The following is a 21,150-nucleotide window of genomic DNA, read 5'->3' on the forward strand; positions in this document are numbered from 1 at the left end:
TTCACTGATATATCTCTGAAAATATCTGTGACTATTATTATGAAAGAAGAAATAAAACTGAAATTTTAGAAAGTGCCAATCACTAAAGTAGAATTAAATAAAGAAGCGTAAGAGGAAGTTATTATATGAAATTATCTCATGGCAAAACAAAAAAAACCTATAAAAATCATAATTTTCAAGTTGATTTAATCTTAGAATCTGATAATGAATATGAGAATATAGAAATGAAGTACACACTTTTAAAAGTATGTTTTATAATTCAAACATTATAAATAAAGAAGTCTATTTTCACTAAATCAAACATGAAACATAAAAGGAAGCCACGTAACTACCAGAAAGACTTCTAACCACATTCAAATTTCTTTCAAGTCTCTAAAATGCCTTTTTCCAATTAAACCAGAAGAGGGAGCACCTTCTTCCCTTTCCAGACAGAGAAAAGGGAAGGATTCATGTGAGGAACTATAAATACAAATATCTAAACTATTAAACTGTGGTTTGAATAGCTGAATAATAGAGGCCAATGTGTTTCAGAACAAGAACATTATTCATCTTTCTCTGAGTTATTTAAGCAGTTTCTAACAATCACCATATCAAATCAAACAAAATGAATTCATATTCTTCAAATATATCAGAAAGACCTTATCAAGGTCTAAGGTCATATTCTTTCGATTTTCAACACTAAAATGGAACCTCTGAGGTAGTTCAGAGATACTGAGAAGATAAAAAAATATATACACTGGAGTCCTTTTAAAGGTTAAGTTTTAAATGAATTCCAATTAGATAACAAGATACATTAACTTTAAATATTTGTGGATTTAAGTATCTATTACCTCTAAGATAAAAGCATCTCAACTAACAAGGATGGGAAGGCTTGTTTCAAAAACATCTCTTAATATATAAAAGGCACATTATTTGCAGTTAAAATAAGCTGAGCACCTAGTATTCAGAAAAACTGAGAGGCGTGCCTAGGTGGATCAGTCAGTTGAGCACCCAACTCTTGATTTTGGTTCAAGACATGATCTCAGGGTCAGGAGAGCAAGCCCCTCAACATCAGGCTCCATGTTCATTGGGAAGTCCGCTTGAGATTCTCTTTCTTCCTCTCCCTCTTCCCCTCCCTCCCGCTTGCTCTCTCTCAAATAAATAAATCTTTAAAAAAAAGGAAAACCTGAGAGCAGCAACATGCTGTGGGACTTCTCAATAAACATGGAAATGTAGAAAATTAAACAATACACAGATAAGAACAGAGTACTTTAAAAGGAAACAAACAAAGAAGATAATTTAGAATTCTGCTATACTTTGAGCAACTTGAACAAGTTTTCTTGGTGGGAGGCGGTGGTGGGCGGGCAGGTGGAACTGTATATCCAGTGAGGCACAGCGTGGAGCAGAAAAGCTGAGTAGACCCTTTCCTCTGATAAGCAGTTTGCCCCTTCTGGAGGATTTTTTTACAACCAGAACAGGAAACTCGGACAGCTGTGGCTGGAACTGAAGGAAGCATTTTATTCATGCCAGATGACACCAGTGAAGGCTGAAAGCCAGTAGTCAACTGTGGAGCTTAAAAAAAAAAAAAAAAAGGTAAAAGAAAAAATGTTTTACTATTTGTCTGATTTTAAGGATATATATCCTTCTTTCTCTTCTAGAACCAGTGTTGAAACCCAAAACTAATTATGCAATATATAATTAAAGCCATTCTAAATGGGCAGAGAACTGCCTAGTTTACTAACACAAGTAGATACTTCCTCTCATCCTACTGGTCAGAATAAACAAACATGATGCATTTACTCAGTTCTGTTTCTTACCAAGAGGACTGCCACTGACTGAAAAGACAGCACTAATTTTCAATTCCCCTTCTTGAGTTTTTTGCTGTTGGCCATGACTATACTCCTTTAAAAAAGAAAATAAATAAATAAATACTTATAGAAAAGAATTAATACAATGTGTCTAAAGAAATCCAGACATTCAATACATTTTACTTTGGCTACACAAGGCAGAGAAAATGTTCATACTACATTACCATTAATAAGAAATAAAGCAAGCAAACGGTAATTGCAATAAGGGTATAATAGGTTTGCATATGCTGAAAAATTAAGAGGTAAAAAATGAAAGTAGCTACCCAATTAGCCTGTAGCACTACCAGATATTTAAATTCTTTTTGAAAATTCTTACTATTACAGTATGTTAAGTTGCTGTTTATTATAAAAGTAATACACACTATACAAAGTTTAGACAGGTAGAAATAAGGAAAAAATTCTACTCATGTTTCCATCACACCAAAACCACCACTGTTATTCTTTTGGTATATTTCTTTCCAGTCTTTTCCCCTCCTGTATTCAGAGGCTTTATTCTTCTACATAGTTGTAATTAAACTGAATATATCATTCTAATAAAAATGATTTCTTGATCACTGAGTCAACTGAACATTTGCCTATTATTACATTGGTGTTTTATAAACTGGATTCAAAGAATCCCTGAGGTCTACAGATATATTCTAGGGAGTCTGAGAATTCTAAGAGAATATTTTTGAAAACCGTGTATTTATTTCAATGACTTTTTTGGCGAATATAAACATATTTTTCATCATGAATAACCACATATAACTGAGTTATACTACAAGTTTTCAGTGCTGTTATTTGTTTTTACAATTATATTATTTCACTGTGAAATCTGTAAGTGGCAGATTTAACTTTTATTTTCATTCATTGTTTATTACATTGAAACTTGCAAAACCCCAGCAGACCTCTTATTCTTGGAATTCTCAGACAACTCCAACATAACCCCTTTTTTTTTTTGTGGTAAGAGATATCTGGTCCATTACTCACGTTTGAGAAATATTGATAGATATATTATTTAATAGACATATCAGATTACACAGGGATGAGACTGGGATGAGGTGAGTGAGGCACTTGCCTCAAGCACAAAATTAAGGTACCAAAAATCTCAGTAATCAAGACAATATTTTAATGCAATATTTTTTTAAATGTACAATCCATGATGAACAAAACAAGAAAACTTATATAAAACGACAGGATCGGTATTACTGATTTTTCCTTTGGCCTCAGTCTCCAATTTAATGGTCCTGCATGACACTGAGAATATATAACCATAACCCAATGTCAGTCCACTTGTTTCCCAACATTTGGTATAATCAGAAATACCATGATGAACATCTCTGTGAATACTCATACTCTCATACTTAGCACTATGTTCTAAAGGAAGAATTCTTGAAGTGATACTACTAGGTAAAAAGGTATACAGTCAATGTTCCTGATACACAATGACAGTTTTTTTTTTTAACTTCTAATTAGATTTATTCTAGCAATTTGTGTAAAAAGCCATTTAAAAGTCTTTCCCCAGTTGTCTCAATCTGCAATTCTTTTTGTAATATCCACTTATAATGTACCAATATTAACTTTTGTAGCACGTTATCAACATTTTTTCAATATTTACTTCTACAATTTTTTATGTACTGAAGTTTCCATTTCTATGCCAAAAATCTAGTTTTTACCTTTGTGATTTCTTTGATTTCTCATAAAGTTGTACTTCCACAATAAAATGCTAAGAAAGTGGTTTCATTGTTTTTAATATAGTCCTTTAATCCAGAGGTCAGCAAACTTTATCTGAAAAGGGCCAGATACTAAATATTTTCAATTGTGGAGGCCATACTACCACAAACTACTCAACTCTGCCCTGGTAGACCAAAAGCATCCATAGATAATATATAAATGAATGAATGTGGCAATGATCCAATAAAACTTTATTTACAAGAACAGTGTACAAAAAAACAAAAACAAAACAGAAACACAGAAAGCAGGCTGGATTTGGCGTGCTGCTGATAATTTGCCAACCCCTAATTTAATCCACCTGGGATTTATTTACTTTGAGGTTTAAAGGGCATTTTTTCCCTTTCTCTGAATAATTACTGAATTCCTTCCATTCACTGTTAACATACCAAATTGTTTAAAAAATGTCTCTGTGGCAATCTATTCTGTATCATTATGAGCCTATTTTTTTTTTTTTTAAGTAAACTCTACCTCCAACATGGGGCTCAAACTCACGACCCCGAGATCAAGAGTCGCACACACTACCAACTGAACCAGCCAGGCGCCCCATTATCAGCCTCATTTTAGGATATCACACTATCCTAATAAACCTAATTGTGACAGGTTTAACCATTTAATAGTCCGCCACTATCAAACTATTTTTTAGAACACATGTGTAATGTTTGTGTGTGTACATGCCTATTCTTCAAAACATCAGAACCTACTGATATTTTCATCAGAATTGTATCGAAACTCGATCTTAATTTAGGAATCACTGACACCTTACATTTAAAAAGTCTCTCCATTCTATCAAATTGTCTTTTATCTGACATAAGTACTTTTTAAAGTTGCTTTGCCAAAAGTAATACTATATATTTTCATATTATCTGAGAAACAATGATTTACAGAAATATTGCTCTTTTATATAACTAAAATTCAATTAACTACTTCACTGAACTTTCATGAATTCTCTTAATTCTCTAATAAAGATCCTTACTAGCAAATGATGATAATTTTGTCTCCCCTTTTCCACTATTTCTTCTAATTTCTTTAACATGTACTAGGTCGAAAATCCAAGAGTTAAATAATGCTGACGCCAGTAATTTGTGTTTAGTAATCATTAACAGGATTCCATCATTTTACTCTTAAATTTAATGATTGATATTAATCTGAAGCAGATATTTCCTTACCATGATTAAGAGTATCTATTATAAGAAATGCATAGTAAATTACATGAGATGTCTTTTTGCATCTACATATCTATTCATACAGTCTTATCTGACCAGTTGAAGTTATGTATTAAAAGATTTCCTATTATTGACTCATCCTGACATTCCTACGTTATATATTAAAGCAAACTTCAAGTAAAAAAAAATTTTTTTTCATCTCAGAAAACTCCCCCCAAAATCAATACTCATTGGCATACTTTAAGGGTCTCCAGTCAGCTCCTTTTCTCACTGTTTATGACAATTATTCCAAACTTCTGATTTTTCCTTAAGCCTTAAGTACCTATTACTTCTGTAACATAGTAAAATAAGTATGTATCTTAAGTACTCTACTTATACACCCCAGAATGCCTTCAAGGCAGAATCATGTTTCTGCCAGTAACCCCCTAATAATGACTAACTTTACAAACATTTAATTATAAACAATGACTAATAACTTGAGAAGTGAAAATCTGATGACTCAAAGACTTTCTGAAGCAGAAAAGCAGGTGTCAAAACAAAACAAAACAAAACAAAAATCCTTTATCAATAGCTTTACCTTCCCTTTACCATAAAGGAAGACCCGTATCACTACCCCAAGACAGTATTATAGAAACGAAGAACCCAGACCTTTGGCTAAGTTAATCTAACATACCTAAAGAAAGCCCCAACATTTAATTATCGCACTCCACTTTCTAAAACTATATGACTCATTATTGTGACAACTACTTTCCCATCCTAATTCATTTACTTTAACGAGATTAAAATTGGCTCTTTTGTTATGAACAAAAAGGAGAAAAAAAACCATGGCTTTAATGTAGTATTCACTGAATTTCAAACTTTTAGAACCTATAGAAAAGGGGAAAAGGAAAAGTGAGGTCCCTGGCTCTTTAAAGTTTCTATTTTAAAATCTTCTCTAGGCATTTTAAAAAAGGAAACAACTTTTATTTATATAAAGATTGTCACTGATAATAAAAAGACCTTGATTATGGCCCCATAGGGGCTCCTTCCTGGCCACATGGCCTTGGGTAACTAACTTAACCTTTATGAACCTCAGTTCCCTCATCTACAAATGGAGTTAATATCACCTACTATGGCCATCTTATGTAAGAAAGACAAAACATAGTACACATAAAAGCATCTATACCTGTAAAAATATTACAGAAAATATAGTAACATGCAATGGGGATCTGAATAAAGAAATGAAACTGGAAGGCCAAATGATATAAGGCCAATAACAGAGGCAGGAGGATGGCAACTGGTGAACCCAGAAAATCATAACTGAAGAAATAATCAAGAACAAATGGGTAGAAGTCTTTAAACATATATGCACAAATTTCAACACTTAGGTGCTTTTGAAAGTAAAGAAAGTATGGAAAGTAACGAAATTGACACCAAAATGAATTGTGTAAAAAGGAGAATTAGGAAGTGAGCAGAAAGCAAAACTACAAGTTAAGCAAAGAGAAAATCCAAAAGAGGTTTGACAAAGGGGCAATGAGCTAAAACTATGATCTTATTAAATCATGAGAAAAGTTAAGACTACTGGAGATTGATAGTCAAGAGTAAAGCCTGACCACAACTGTTAAACCTATCAGTATTTTATGAAAGTTATGTTAACAGTACTGTTTTAGAGACTATTAAAATAATACACTGGAACTCCCTTTTCCAGTCTATGGGAAATGAGTAAGAGTGATAAAGCATTAGGCAGTATTGAACAGCAAAAATACAGGTTTCCAATGGTCATGGTAGAGAAATACCTTAAAAGAACAGGACAACGAAGAAGGGAGAGGAAGAGGGGAGGGAAATGGAAGGGGAAAGGAAAATGAAGGAAAGAGGTAAAAGAAAAGAAAGACCAGGTATCTATAGTTTAACAGAAGGTCCCTGGAGGGATTTCTAGAAGAATTATAAAAGATCTGATCCTACAGAATTGATGTGGTAATAAGAGAAAGGATTTCTTAGAGAAAACCTAGGTTTATCCACTCACATGCTGGGACTGCCTCAGTTGTAGTGTCAGGGTAAAGAATGCCTCTGGACCTTATGCCCAGGACCTATACACATTCCTGCTTGGTTCCGAAGAGTCCAATCAATCAGGTGCCTTTGAGAAGTTCTTTCCTGTAATCATGATGAAACCTCATATTCGGCATTTTGTAACACATTAGTACACTTTGAATAGTGTATAAAAAGTAGGTGTTTCTAACAATTCCATCCTATTGGTATTCCCCAACCACTGGAACCACTGAATGTTTTTTAAAAAAAAGTAATACAAATAATCCTTCCTGATGCCCTCTTCCCTGAAGGTATTTATTTTGTCTTTGCTATAACTGCCTTTCCATCCTAAAGAAAGTGCCACTGGTTCACATACAGAGAAAGAGTGATGCCTTTGGATCCCTGCCAGTATTATGATTTCTTATGAATTTCCCATGTCCACATTAGGGCATGTAGAGACAGGAAATCTTCCCTGTATACAGATATGTTTGTGGTCTTCTGAAGCATACAGTGCCACATGAACTTTTCCTAAGTTATCAGTACATTTAGCATGCTTTCAATCTACCTTGTATTTAACTATTTTCATATTCCTACTTTGCCATCTTCTGTGTTACCACCACACCCATAACCATCCAGCTCCTAAAGCTTTATCATCACTACCACCCTATACAGCTACCTTCCACTGAGCACCAAGAAATTCCTGCTTAACTGAGTATCAATCTGATTCATACAAAGTATCTATTCTTCCATCTCCTTACTATAAAACAGTGGTTCTGAACAGCAGTTTTGCCCACTCCCCCCCATAGGACATATGGCAATGTCTGGAGACACTGGGGGGTGGAAGTCCTATTGGTATCAAGTAGGTAGAGGCCAAGGACGCTGCTAAACATACTACAATGCCCAGAACAGCCCCTCGCAACAAAGAATTATCTGGCCCCAAATGTCAATAGTGCCAAGGTTGAGAAACTGTGCTCACAGACATCTGAATGAAAGAACCTCTTCTACAGAAGTCTCACATTCTCAGCCCTCCAAAACAATAGAAACATGTGGAAAGATAACCTTTCTCCAGATCAAATATAATTTCAGAGAAATAACTAATTCATGCTATCTTTACTTCTCAGCATCTGAATTCATGCCATCTGTGTAAAACATAGGCACCCTCAAATAATTGCTGACTTTGTGCACTCATCCCTCAGTCCCCTTCGCATACTCCAAAATGATTACTGCACCTGAAAGAACTTTTTTCTTCCATTTCAACTACTGTAATATCATTAACTACATGGATATTTTCACTGATTTCAGGACTTCAGTTATGGGATCTCTGGAACTTTTACCTCCAGAGCAATCTTGAAATAGCAGACCTTGATACCCTGATTAATTACAGATCCAAAATTTGGAATCCCATTTCACCTATCAAAGCCGCCTCTACCTTCGACCCACTGGTCAAATTAACTGGTTCTTCAATCAATTAACTCTTTCAAAGATAACCTGTCCATTAATTCCTCCCCCCCCAAAATCCTTAAATCCATACAGAGTGTGTACTTCATTAGCAATAACTGCAAAGGCTTATTACTACCTTACATAAACTCAATCACAACATAAACTCATGAACAACTATAAACCTACAACCATGTCTGCTGTATCAATCTCAAATCCTTAAAGACTCACTTTCCCTAGTCTTGCACTGAAATTGTAAAAATCACAGAACAGTGGTATTAAAGAACAAAGTGGATTAAAGGCCTAAATCACTACTCAGGAAAAGTTTCATATAATTCTTGATTCCTTAGCATTACTCTCACAAGATAATTCAAATTACCTCAATCTTCATTAAGAGTCTACTCTCACACTGTCAACAAACTACTTTACTTCTTAATCAAGAACTTCCTCTCTCAAATGAGTAATTCATGTGTGGAACAAAAAAGAAGGGGGAAAGTAAAGGTGAAATGTTTACTTGAGCATTGTCAGGTTCATCTTTAATTTTGTCTAGTAGTCCCTGCTGTGGTGCCATTGCTTTGTCATACTCATCATCCAAAGGTTCTTCTTTAATTCTAATATTTGATGCAAAGGAATTCCCCAGTTCCGAACCAATGGATTCTTTATTGGCAAATGGATAGCTGGAATCCTAAAACACAATATAAAGGATTAATAAATATTCAGATTTAAAAATTATTCCTCTTCAGGTTCAACACCCAAAGATAAGCTCATTGGAAATGAAGAACTCTATGGCTATTCATTAGAGTCCCTACGCCTAAAAGTAAAAGTGATCTATGTCTAAATATCAAATACAATAAAGAAACTAAGAGCTGAGGCTTCTCAGAACACCTTCAAAGATGTCCTTACCAAATAATAAAGCAAATTTTTTTAAAAAATCAGTGCTCTACCTAACACATATAGTTACAGTTTAGAAAATGACATAAAGAAAACTTTGACACTTGCCACAGTTACAGCAATCTACATACACACTGAAAACTTACCCTAAAGTTTGTTTCTGGGGTTTGTGGTAAATGGGTATGTAATGTTTCTTCAACTTGATTAGCTATTGAAAGAAAAAAAAAACAAAACAAACACATGTATATGAATAACAAATCTTATAAAGAGTGACCTAAAAAGCTATCATTTGATAATCACCTCTCTTGTCCAATAAAGATGCTTATTAGAGTGAAATGGGTCCCAAAAAAATACCCAAAAGATAGTTTCACTCAAATAAAAGTCTGGCCCCACCTTACTTTTAGCCTCACCTTACACTTTCCTTGCTCAAACCTAAATAAAGTGGTTACTTTAGTCACTATGCTCTGAAAACTACTTGTGTTTTTTCTTCCCCATTTCTGCTTATACCATTCCAAGGCCCCTTTATCTACCTTAATCCCTATATGGTCTTCCAGATTCTGCTCAGTTCAAAATCCACCTCTCCTCCATAAACCTTCTCTGGCCACTGAGTTAAAAATCAGCTTTTTTCTAAGAATACCAAAAACACTGTTTCAATTCTTTGAAAGAAATCTTCTTGTATGGCCCTATGACAAATTCTACCATTGTCTTTAATTATAAATTAAATCTTATGCTATTCAACTGGTCACTCACACTTCTACTACTTGATTTACCCCTTCTACTACTAGATATTATGTTCCTTGAGGATAAATACCCTCATAATTTATCCCACGTAGGGATATCAAAAATATATATTGAATAATATGTATTGAAAAATATAGTATACCTTGTATAGCCTGGTACATAATAGATATGTAAACTAACTGTTCTTTTTAATAATACTGATTTGTTCTTTCTACCATATTTTCCCAGCATTGTCAGAAAAAATATAAGGTTTGCTATATTATACCTTGCTTTCCTTCACATCTATTAAACATTTATTAAAATATTACTATTTTCACTGCACCAGGTTAGGCCCCAGGAATACAAAGATGAATAAGATACAATCTGGTCCTCAATAAACTCCTACGCTGGTAAGTAAGGCAAAACAAATACAGAAGTATAATACTGTAAGAACTACAAACAATGAAGTATAAACAAAATGCTATGGAAATATAGATAAACAATTCATTCTTCATGTAGAGACGTTAGGGATGACTACAGAGTAGAAGAGGTTTATGAGTTAGGCACTGTTGGCTAGAAGAACTTTCACAAGCATATATACAAAGAAAGAAAAGGACATACAGAGAAATGGAATCGCAGGGGGAAAAGAAGGCAAAGAAATAAGAAAATATGTGACATACTCAAGAATGGAACTGGAGCTACAGTATGGGGTACACTGGGCAAAGAGGCTCAAGAGGGGGCCTCAAGAAATTTCTAAAACATAAAATAGAAATGTTATCAAATAGAAAAACCCTCCCTAAGTTGGACTAATTTGTGGGACAGCAGTTTGAATTAGTGCTTACAGCACAAAGAAGTTAAATCCAACTTCAGGTTCCAATGTTCAACCAAAGAAAATGAACAGGTGACTTGAGTATCTTGCCTTCTCATCAAAATATTGCAACCAGGGGAGGGAGAAATGAGGTTTAGAGCTATTTTTCAATCATTTTTACCATTACCAAAAGTTACTGGGAGAAATTCAGTCACTCTGCAAAGAACAAGGATAAAAGAAAAATGACAAGCTTACAATGAATTTAACTGTTCGTATTTCGCTTAGCATCACAAGTAATAAAAGCTATGGTATTATCAGTACGTTGTTATTTACTGTGTTTTATGGCTCTATTCCAACAATTATTACCTGCTTTATCAAAAAAACTGCTTTTCAACCTTGAATCCAACTCTTTATGGGGTTTATCCAACCGTTTTTCACGTTCATGATAAGTTAGGTCTCTATTTTTCTCCTTTCCAGAAAATGTCTCTTTGCTGTTTTCTCTTACTAGACTAAAATCTTTCCGTATTGACTTAAAGACAGAAACCTGATCAAACTGTTTAGGAAAGTCTTTTTTTAATTTATTTTGAATCTGTATTTCATTTTCATTGTCTGATTCATGCTGTGTGACTCTTCTCTCTACTTCCAAGCTATCATCAGTATGAATTGAAGAAACAAGATTGTCCTTTGAACTAAAATCCTGTTCATCCTCATTGTCACTACCAACGACTGGAATTCCTGCAAGATCCCCAGAGTTCAAAAAATAATCATCTTCATCCAGCAATGAATTTTCAGATCCTGTTTGATTCGGCATTCCATAAGACATGCTGTCAAGGGTAGGAGTTAAGTTGTGGTCTATATCTTCAGACATTTCTGTATCCATGATACCACCACCTTAAAAAGTAAAATACTGTTTAGACAAACGATAGTGCTAAAGATGACCACATTTATAAGGTCTGTCTGGTACTTAACCAAATATATAATTTTTCTTTTCAAACCAAATATAGAAAATAATAGCACACTATTCAATTAGTACTTTGATACAGGTGTGACAGATATGACTATCCAATGTGACAGATAAGGAAACAGGGACCTAAAACTTGATAAGCTATATTAGGTTAGAAAGGAGGCAATGTGATACAGGAAAAAAGTACCAACTTCAGAATCAGACATATCTATGTTGGAATCATAGTGTGATCACTAAAAATCTATGTGATCCTGAGAAGTAAGCTCTCAGGTTTATCTATCAAACAGTATAATACTCACCTTAGAGATTAATTTGTGGTGAGGATTAATGATAGTATGTATAAAAGGCCTTTTAACACAGTGACTGACACACAGAAGGGAATATAAGTGATAATTTTAATTATTATAGTGATTATTCTGGGGAAGTGAGATTAGAACCCAAGTCTCTTGTCTTAAGTCTCACTGTCTCTGGTCTAACTCTAATAAAGACAGCAGTTAATGTTTACAATGGTAAATATTTAAACATAGAGAATAAAATTTATCCAAGCCAGAATAAATTTAAAAACTATTTACTGTTTGAAACTACATGTTCACATCTCTCTCATTCCAAAATAAAACAAAAAAACCTCCCGGCCCTTATTTGTTTCCCCAACCCTCATTGACCTCTCCTTCACAGTCAAACCTCTAGAGAAAAAGCCTACAATGGTTTGTTTCTACTTCATCTCCCAGTCATTAATCCTTTGAACTTAATGCAACCTGGGTCCCAACTTCGCATTGGAACTGCTCTCATTAAGATTTTCAGTGATTTCCTAATGGTCAAATCCAACTGATTTTTTTCAATCCTTAGGTGGCGTATCCCTCCTGGAATAAAGGCTTTTAGTTTCTATGACACTATACTTCTTCCTATCTTTCTAACTAGTCTATTAATTTATTTCATATTACCTCTTCCTCTGTTGATGCTCTCAATATGCCAGTTCTCTTCCCATTTTACACATTCGGGACTGTTTAACTCACCACTATAGCTTTCACCTTTGCTGTGAACCTCCTAAGCACTTTAGCTTAGACCTTTCTTCCTAGATTCAGATCTCCACATTCACCTAGCTCCTCTAAGTCCCTAGGGATCTCCAACTTAGTACTTCTAAAACCAAGCCCATCATGTTCCATTCCAAGCATACTCTTCTTGTATTTCCATCACTTGATCAACATCATCACCAAGCCAGCAGTTTGCTCATGAAAGAGAATCAGTCCAATTCTCCTTCCCTCTGGACAAATTCTGTCAACTGTACTACTTAATATGTCTCTAATCTTCTCCACATGGCACCACTCCAACACTCCACATCTCTTACTGCAGACATCTACATGAACATCTAGGAAGCAACCATATTCTTGCAAGCCCTATCCCTAAACTACATTAACTGATCCATGAGCAAGCAAACTGGACCTAATAAAAACAGAACGAAGCAAAGACAAAATATTCATGGTACCAACAGCCTTGTTTTTATTTGTTCCCGAAGCCCAAATAAACCCTTCATGAGGCTGGTTCTTCAAATCATTCCTTGGATTCCATGATCCAGGATAAATTCTTTTTGTTTAAGTTGGTTTGAGTTGGATTACTTACAGTCAAGTCCGAACTGATACAAAGTCCAAATAAAAACAGTCCTCAAGTTACCCTCCTCCATAAAGACACCGAATTATCTTTCTAAACCATAAATCATTCCATATTATACCTTCCCCTTGAAATCCTTCAACAGTTTCCCACTGCCTAAAGTACTCATTCATTCATCACATATTTATGAGGAAACAACTCTGTGGTAAGAACTGCACTAAGTTCTAGGGATGAAATGATTATAAGATAGCTATGGTTCCCCCTCCTCAGAACTAGAAAAACAGACAAACGGAGGAAATAATAAAATTAGAAAATCATAATTTTACTTAATTAAATAATAATCAAACAACAGATGCTAAAATCCTCGGAATGTCTACAACTTACTTCCACATATATACTACAGAGAGCAGCAGGGAGGGATGAAAGAGCATGCACAACATTATAGATATTAAATGTACTATTCTTTCAATTATTCTATTTACTTGAAAATTCTCATAGTAAGAAAGAATTAGGGAAAAATATGAATACAGAAGTAGGGTATTAAAACACACACATAATATGGTGTGATAAATCCACCAGACTGTAAGCAACTGAAGGCCAGGGGTATTAGAGCCTTCTCAAGATTTTATCCTTAGTACCAGACCACATAGCACATGCTCAGTAACTGTTAATGATGAAAGAATATGCATTTCATGTGGTCAGCAGCTTAATCTAAATTCTATTAGTGCATGAGAAGTCAACAGTAAAAAGTAATATTGCAAGGAACTTCCAAAATCACTACATTTAACTTCAGGATATGGTATTGGGAGAAAAGGGTACCATTTGGAAAAAGGGGATCCTTAACTCCCGTCAAAATAATTTCCAGATGTATTTAAGGTGGTGCCTGGGTAGCTCAGGTCATGATCCCAGGGGGTCCTGGGATCAAGTCCCATGTCAGGCTCCCTGCACAGCAGGGAGTCTGCTTCTCCCATACCTTCCACTCCCCGCTTCTCCCGTACCTTCCACTCCCCCCACTGTGCTCTCTCGCGAGTGCGCTCACTCTCACTCTAATAAATAAAATCTTAAAAAAAAAAATAATACTAATATAAAAAAATGGAAAAATTATTTTAAGTCTTAAACTGAGGAAAATCCTTTCTAAAAATGACATAGAATCTAGAATAAAAGACTAATTTATTGAGTAAAACAATAACAGATCAAATGTGACGAAAAAATTCCTAGGGGTGCCTGGGTGGCTCAATTGGTTGAGCGTCCAACTCTTGATTTCGGCTCCAGTCATGATCTCACGGTCATGGGATTGATCCCCACGTCGGGCTCCATGCTCTGCTTCTCTCTCTCCCTCTCCCTGTGCCCCTCCTCCCACTCATGTACTGTCTCGCTCTCTCTCTAAAATAAATAAATCCTAAAAAAAAAAAAAAAATTCCTAAGGAGAAGAAAACACAAAGCAAACCAAAAGATTAAAGATAAACTGGTTGAAAAGACTTTATCATATATTCTATGACAAAGGGTCATTTCTCTAATGAATAAAAGATTAAGATTCTTATACCTCAATAAAAATACAAACAACCAAACACACATATAAAAGGATTTGAATGGACACTTCACAGGAAAGGAAACATGAAGGATGAGCTATGCTTATAAGTGAAATGCAAATTAATAATTCAATGAGATACCATGTTCACATAGCAAGTTGGTAATGACAAAAGGTTTTGATAACAGCCTGGCAGCTATGATATAGGCCAAAGCTGCCAGACACTGGCCCAAAGCCAAAAAATACATACGAAGAAGAGTTTGTGACATAGACCATATGTGAGCTGCAAAGCCTAAAATATTTACTATCTGGCCCTTGAAAGAAAAAGTTTGCCAACTGCTACAGTCAAATTGGTAGGAGTATAAACTAGTACAATCCTAATAAAGAACCAGGCGATATTTATGATACTTTAAATACACATACCTTTGAGCCAGCATTTCAACTTCTAAGATTTTATCCTACAGATATAATCTTTATTCATTTTTTAATTCCAGTACAGTTAACATAATGTTTTATTAGTCCTATAGATATAATCTTGTAAGAGTACTATGAAAAAACATTTATAGCAGCAAAGACTGGAGACAGTCTATCTATTCATCAATGAGGCTAAATTAATTACAATACATACCTACAATATTATATTATATGGTCATAAACAGAACGAGGTAGCTTTATATGAGTTTCCCAGGTTAATTAAGTAAAAATATCTAAGTGGCAAATATATTTTTCAAAAAATTATGTGTGTATATAATATCTTTCATTGGTTTTCTACGAATATCATAATTGGGTAGCTAGAAAACAGAAACACCAACTTTTCAAAGCACACCTTTAGTATCTTTTGAATTCTGAAGCACATGTATCTATCATTTATTAAAAACAAATTTTCTATCCTTATTTGAAAATGCACTTGAGATTTAAAGCTTCCTCAGAGACAGCAATTTCTAACAAAGCATCTAATTTGAATTTGAAATTTTGCTAGTTATCACCCAAGAAATCTGTAGGCTAAACAAATCTTTATGAGGTTAAAACGTAAGTACTAGTTATATTAAGCTACGTAATTAACTGGACAAGAATTCTACTCATCCTTGAGGCCCAAATAATCAAAAGAAATAGCTTCTGTTTTTCAGAGCCTAAATCTACAGAACAAAACATGACACTACATTTATTTGGGGATCACAGAAGCTAGTGAAACACTTGAAAGCATAAATTTCTCATGGAAGACTGCTAGCTGTTAGACACTGTGAACATGCTTGGCATATGTTAGGAAAAGCAAGGACCATATGGCTGGAACTAAATGAGTGAGAGGAAGAGTACTAAAAAATGAGAAGAGAGAAAAAGCCAGACGATAGGTCTATTATGAATTTGCAGACCACAGGAAAAAATACAATATATTCAAGTGTGAAAGGAAGTCATTAAAAGATCCTGAAGAGGGATTAACATGATTTATATTTTACAAGGATCACCCTAGCTTCTGTATGACTTCTTTAAGGCTGTTAAATGTTACAGGGAATGAAGAACAGAAGCAGGAAGAACAGTTAGGAGACTACTGCAATAATCCAAGGAAAAACTGGTGACTAAGACCAGGATAGTAATGGTGAATGTGGGGAGAAACAGTCAGATTTGGGTATATTTTATTTTTTCATTTTTATTTATTTTTTTTTTAAAGATTTTATTTATTTGACAGTGAGAGATACAGCGAGAGAGGGAACACAAGCAGGGGGAGTGGGAGAGGGAGAAGCAGGCTTCCTGCTAAGCAGGGAGCCTGATGCAGGGCTCAATCCCAGGACCCTGGGATCATGACCTGAGCGAAAGGCAGACGCTTAACGACTGAGCCACCCAGGCGCCCCAGATTTGGGTATGTTTTAAAGGTTAGTGGCATCTCCCGGTATATAAGAAGCTGGATATGAAAGAAGCAAAGGTTAACACAACAGGGTATCATTTCTTGAGATGGGAACACTAAAGGAGGAACAGACAGGAAGGGGTAACTTGGTCTTGGGCCTGTTAATTTTGAGAACTTTATTAAATCTTCAACTGGAGATACATTAAAAAGGAATTAAAGAGACTCTTGCCAAGAAATGACATATATATTTGGGAATCAGTGAAGAGATGGTACTTAAAATTAATGGGACTAGATGAGAACACCTAGCAAATTTATTTACTATGGATGGAAAAGAGCTAAAGAGTCCTCTTCAACATTTGGAAATCTGGTAGAAAGAAGGAATCAGGAAAAGGAACTAAGATGCAACAGCCAATGAGGCAAGAGGAAAACTAGGTGACTGATGTCAAAGAAACTAAGTGAAGGACAGTATTTCAACAAGAAAGGAGTGGCCAACCGTAACAAATGCTGTTGAGATAACACATAAAATGAAGATTGGGAATGATTATTAATACTGGTAAAGTGGAAATGAACTTCTAACTTGACAAGAGCTTTATCAGTGGAAAAATGAGTGTACAAACTGGAGTGGGGTGATCCCAACAGAGATGGAGAAGACAGAAGTGGGGAACCTTAAGCACAGACAACTCTCCAAAAGAATTTTGCTCTAAATTAAAGAAAATAAGCAGAAACTGGATTATAATCTGCAGGGAAGACTTTTTCTGACTTCATATTTTTGTTTTTGTTTTCCTTGTTATTTTTTTACTTTCTGGTGAGTTGTTGTGTTTTTGTTTTTTTTTAAAGAATATTACAGCTTGGGCGCCTGGGTGGCTCAGTTGGTTAAGCAACTGCCTTCAGCTCAGATCATGATCCTGGAGTCCCAGGATCGAGTCCCACATCGGGCTCCCTGCTCAGCAGGGGGTCTGCTTCTCCCTCTGACCCTCTTCCCTCTCGTGCTCTCTGTCTCTCATTCTCTCTCTCTCAAATAAATAAAAAATCTTAAAAAAAAAAAAATTTAAAAAGAATATTACAGCTTGCAGTATGCCCATGGGAATGATCCAGTAAAGAGGGAATAACTAATGAGTTCAGAAGGAAAATCTATGGGCAGCAGAGGATGTGATCAGTACATAAACTTCCTTTGTAAAGGATGAAAGGAGTGCATGTGTTAAATGGAAGTAAGTTGTAAAACTTAGTGAAAGGAGAATGAAAGTTATTTTAAGCAATTTAAGTACAATATTTTTGTTTGATACTGCAAGTAAATTTCATGATGCCAGGTCAGCTTTTATTCCTGGTCTTAATCTCTGCTTTAAGAGGTATACTGATATTTCTACCTAAGAATCAACGTACCTTAAAATGAACTAAGAAATCCAATAAACACATAAATGAACATTACAAAAGGGCTGTTACTTTCATTGCCAATGTATTACTTAATGCCTTCATATATTTTTGCTTTTAATCAAAGCAGAATTTTCAGAAATAAAGTAAGATTAATTATAATTTTAACTTTAGAAATCATGGTTCTCTAACAATTCTGAGGTTGCTTTTCTCTCTTATATTTAAAAAAATCGAAAGAAAACAAAACAAACTGAAGAATGTAAAACAAGTAACAAAAGGTTAAAACGAGGTAATCTTGGTTCATTTTAAATAGAAGGTTAAATTAGTATTTTGTCACTGAGATATTTCTAAGAGATGATTGTTACTCAATAAAATACAATTTCCTTAATAATAAAAGCCTTACTGAACTATAAGATCAAGAATGTAGTTTAACAGTTAAAATCCAATAAAGCCAGGAATCATTAAAAAATAAAACAATTATTTTTATTTGGGATCTATAAAGACACATTGGCCAATCATTTGATGATCAACCAAGACTTGCAAAAGGTGCATGTAAATTTGAATTCCTTCTTGCGAGTCCCACCCATAACGCAAAGTTCATGATTGCAATTTTGGTTTCTTTAAAGTGGAATAACAAAATAAAGACATTTGCACCTGACTTACCAACTAAATTTTTCCAAAGCATTCAAATTATTCACAGAAACAACTCGCTTTTCAGAGTAAATTTCATTAGTGTAAAAACAATTAAAATCATATAATTACAATGACAAGTACAACTAAAAGAAATGGGTTTGGAAATAACTGACTCTTCGTAAACATGCAATTCATCAACAGCTGAATTTATGTGGCTTTGTCTGAAACTACTAGCTGCTTTTCAACAGTCATTCTAACTTCTGCCCTTATTGACAGATCCTGATTCTCATTAGGGCACACTTACAGTAATAAAAAGAATGGTAATTCATATATATGATCCTAAGCTGAAAACCAATCTTGGCTATTAACAGGCCGGTAACCAACAGAAAACTTTTCATGGACATGGGATAATAATTAGAATACAACAATCCAGTGTTCTTTCAACCTGCAGGTATTGCCCCACTATTGCCCATTAGTGAACCAGAGCCAGGAAATTGTTTTTTAATAGGCTAGGACAGAAGAAGCACCTGGCTGGCTCAGTGAGTAGAGCATATGACTCTTGACCTCAGGGTTGTGAGTTCAAGCCCCATGTTGGGCGTGGAGACGACTTAAAAAAAAAAAAAGGCTAGAATAGAAAATAAAGTACAACATTCAGAGTGACAGTAAGTAATACTATAAAAAACGCTTGTACACACGTAGGTCTCCATGTAAAATATATTTCTATCGGTATTTCAAATAAATAACTGGCAATGGATGTTAACTTATTGCTGTAATCATTTTACAATACATAAAGCAAAACAATATGTTGTACATCTAAAACTAATGCAATGTTATATGTAAATTTTATCTCACTTTAAAGAATTTAAAAACAAAATAAAAACAAGCACCCCTAGAAAATTTTGCTTCTAATGCAGAGTAATGCTTGAGGATCACTGAGCTAAAACAATGTTTAATCAATGATTACTGGCCATCAGAATCTCTTGGTGAGCTTATTGGAAATAGATACCTGAGTTCCACAACACCTGAGTTCCACATCACCCCCCAAAGATTCTGGTTCTGTAGGTCAATGATGAGAGCCAGAATTTGAGTTCTAACATACTCCCTGGTGATGCTAATATTGCTGATCCAGAGACCACACTTTGAGTAACAGGCTCTAGTTTTTTTATGAACCAGGCATAAACAAACTATGCAGATAATAAATCACTGCACCCTGGGGCGCCTGGGTGGCTCAGTTGGTTAGGCGACTGCCTTCAGCTCAGGTCATGATCCTGGGGTCCCAGGATCGAGTCCCGCATCGGGCTCCCTGCTGTCAGCGGGGAGTCTGCTTCTCCCTCTGACCTTCCCCCCTCATGCCCTCTCTATCTCATTCTCTCTCTCAAATAAATAAATAAAATCTTTAAAAAAAAAAATAATAAAAAATAAATCACTGCACCCAGAGGTTGAAAGCAATCTTTAGATTCATCAAGTCAAACTTCTTATCAGATGGTTCAATTTCTTCCACAAAACACCCCACTAGTACCCAGCCCACTGAATCTTCTACCAACAAAGATGAACCAATGAATGCCCTACCACACCAGATAGGAACCATTTACTGAAGCCAGATCAATCACCAACAATCTACGTTAAGTCCTAATGAAGATGAATGAGTTTCCTCAAGAAGTCCCAACTAAAGATTACAGCTCTCTTTTCTTGTTTTCATTTGATTATGTGTTGTTATTGTGGAACTATTCAAGTATGCCATTGTAACCTCTAAACATTCAATAAGGAGACTCGTAGGTGAGATTCACAGAACTTACTTTCACTAACTTTTGCTTTTATTTCTTCTCATAGGAAAAAAAAATAGTTTGAACCAGGGGAATATTCAGAACAATTTGATTTTATAATTAAAAGATTTTATTACTAAAAGGTGACCAAAAAATGCTGACATTTGAAATACCTCTGAGAGAAATTAGTTACATATTATCAAATTCAATAGTCTACTCTGTACAGTATTAAGGTAAAAAAAATGTGATTTTAAAGCACATTATAAAACATCTTATAAAACAACCATTTCTTCTTCACTAAGGACAACTAAAGACAACAGACTACTTTTTGAATGTTCATGGATATTTATAGTGCTCTAAAAATAATGATCAAGAAAGCAGCAATATCTACAAATTGATACATTCAGGGGTGCGTGGGTGGCTCTGTCCACTGAATGACTGAATCTTGATTTCGGCTCAGGTCATGATCTCAGGGTAGTGAGATCAAGCCTCGCATCAGGCTCCCACTCAACACAGTCTGCTAAAGATTCTTTCTCTCTCTCTTTGCCCCTCCCCACCCCCACGCACTCTCTCCCTTTAAAAAAAAAAAATTGAGGTGCCGGTTTGGTTCAGTCAGGTAAGCATCTGCCTATGGCTCAGGTCATGATCCCAGGGTCCTGGAATTGAGCCCCTGCATCAGGTTCCCTGCTCAGCGGGGAATCTGTTTCTCCCTCTCCCTCTGCCTTCCACTCCCCCTGCATATGCACTCTTTCTGTCAAATAAATAAATTAAATTAAATTAAAAAATTGATACATTCAGTATGTACCTAAAAACTGTCCAAGGTCTATTAAAACTAAAACACATCGGGGCGCCTGGGTGGCTCAGTC

General features: G+C 35.1%; 1 protein-coding gene across 7 annotated transcripts in view; it reads right to left on the reverse strand.

Moving 5' to 3' along the window:
* Positions 1–21,150, reverse strand: part of ZMYM4 (zinc finger MYM-type containing 4) — a 143,104-nt gene that overhangs the window by 53,170 nt on the left and 68,784 nt on the right. For 6 of the 7 annotated variants that reach the window (XM_035019131.1, XM_035019125.1, XM_035019129.1 and 3 more), the window contains 5 exons: positions 10,950–11,474; positions 9,202–9,263; positions 8,679–8,849; positions 1,797–1,881; positions 1,296–1,551 (listed from right to left, as the gene is read on the reverse strand). In XM_035019131.1, coding sequence (XP_034875022.1) covers positions 1,296–1,551; positions 1,797–1,881; positions 8,679–8,849; positions 9,202–9,263; positions 10,950–11,474 — 1,099 coding nt within the window. Of the gene's footprint in view, positions 1–1,295; positions 1,552–1,796; positions 1,882–8,678; positions 8,850–9,201; positions 9,264–10,617; positions 11,475–21,150 lie in introns of those variants that run through there. The other variant, XM_035019132.1, reaches the window with a different exon arrangement.

Source organism: Mirounga leonina, unplaced genomic scaffold (assembly GCF_011800145.1).
Source record: "Mirounga leonina isolate KUSES-001 unplaced genomic scaffold, KU_Mleo_1.0 Mir_173, whole genome shotgun sequence".
Taxonomy (NCBI): domain Eukaryota; kingdom Metazoa; phylum Chordata; class Mammalia; order Carnivora; family Phocidae; genus Mirounga; species Mirounga leonina.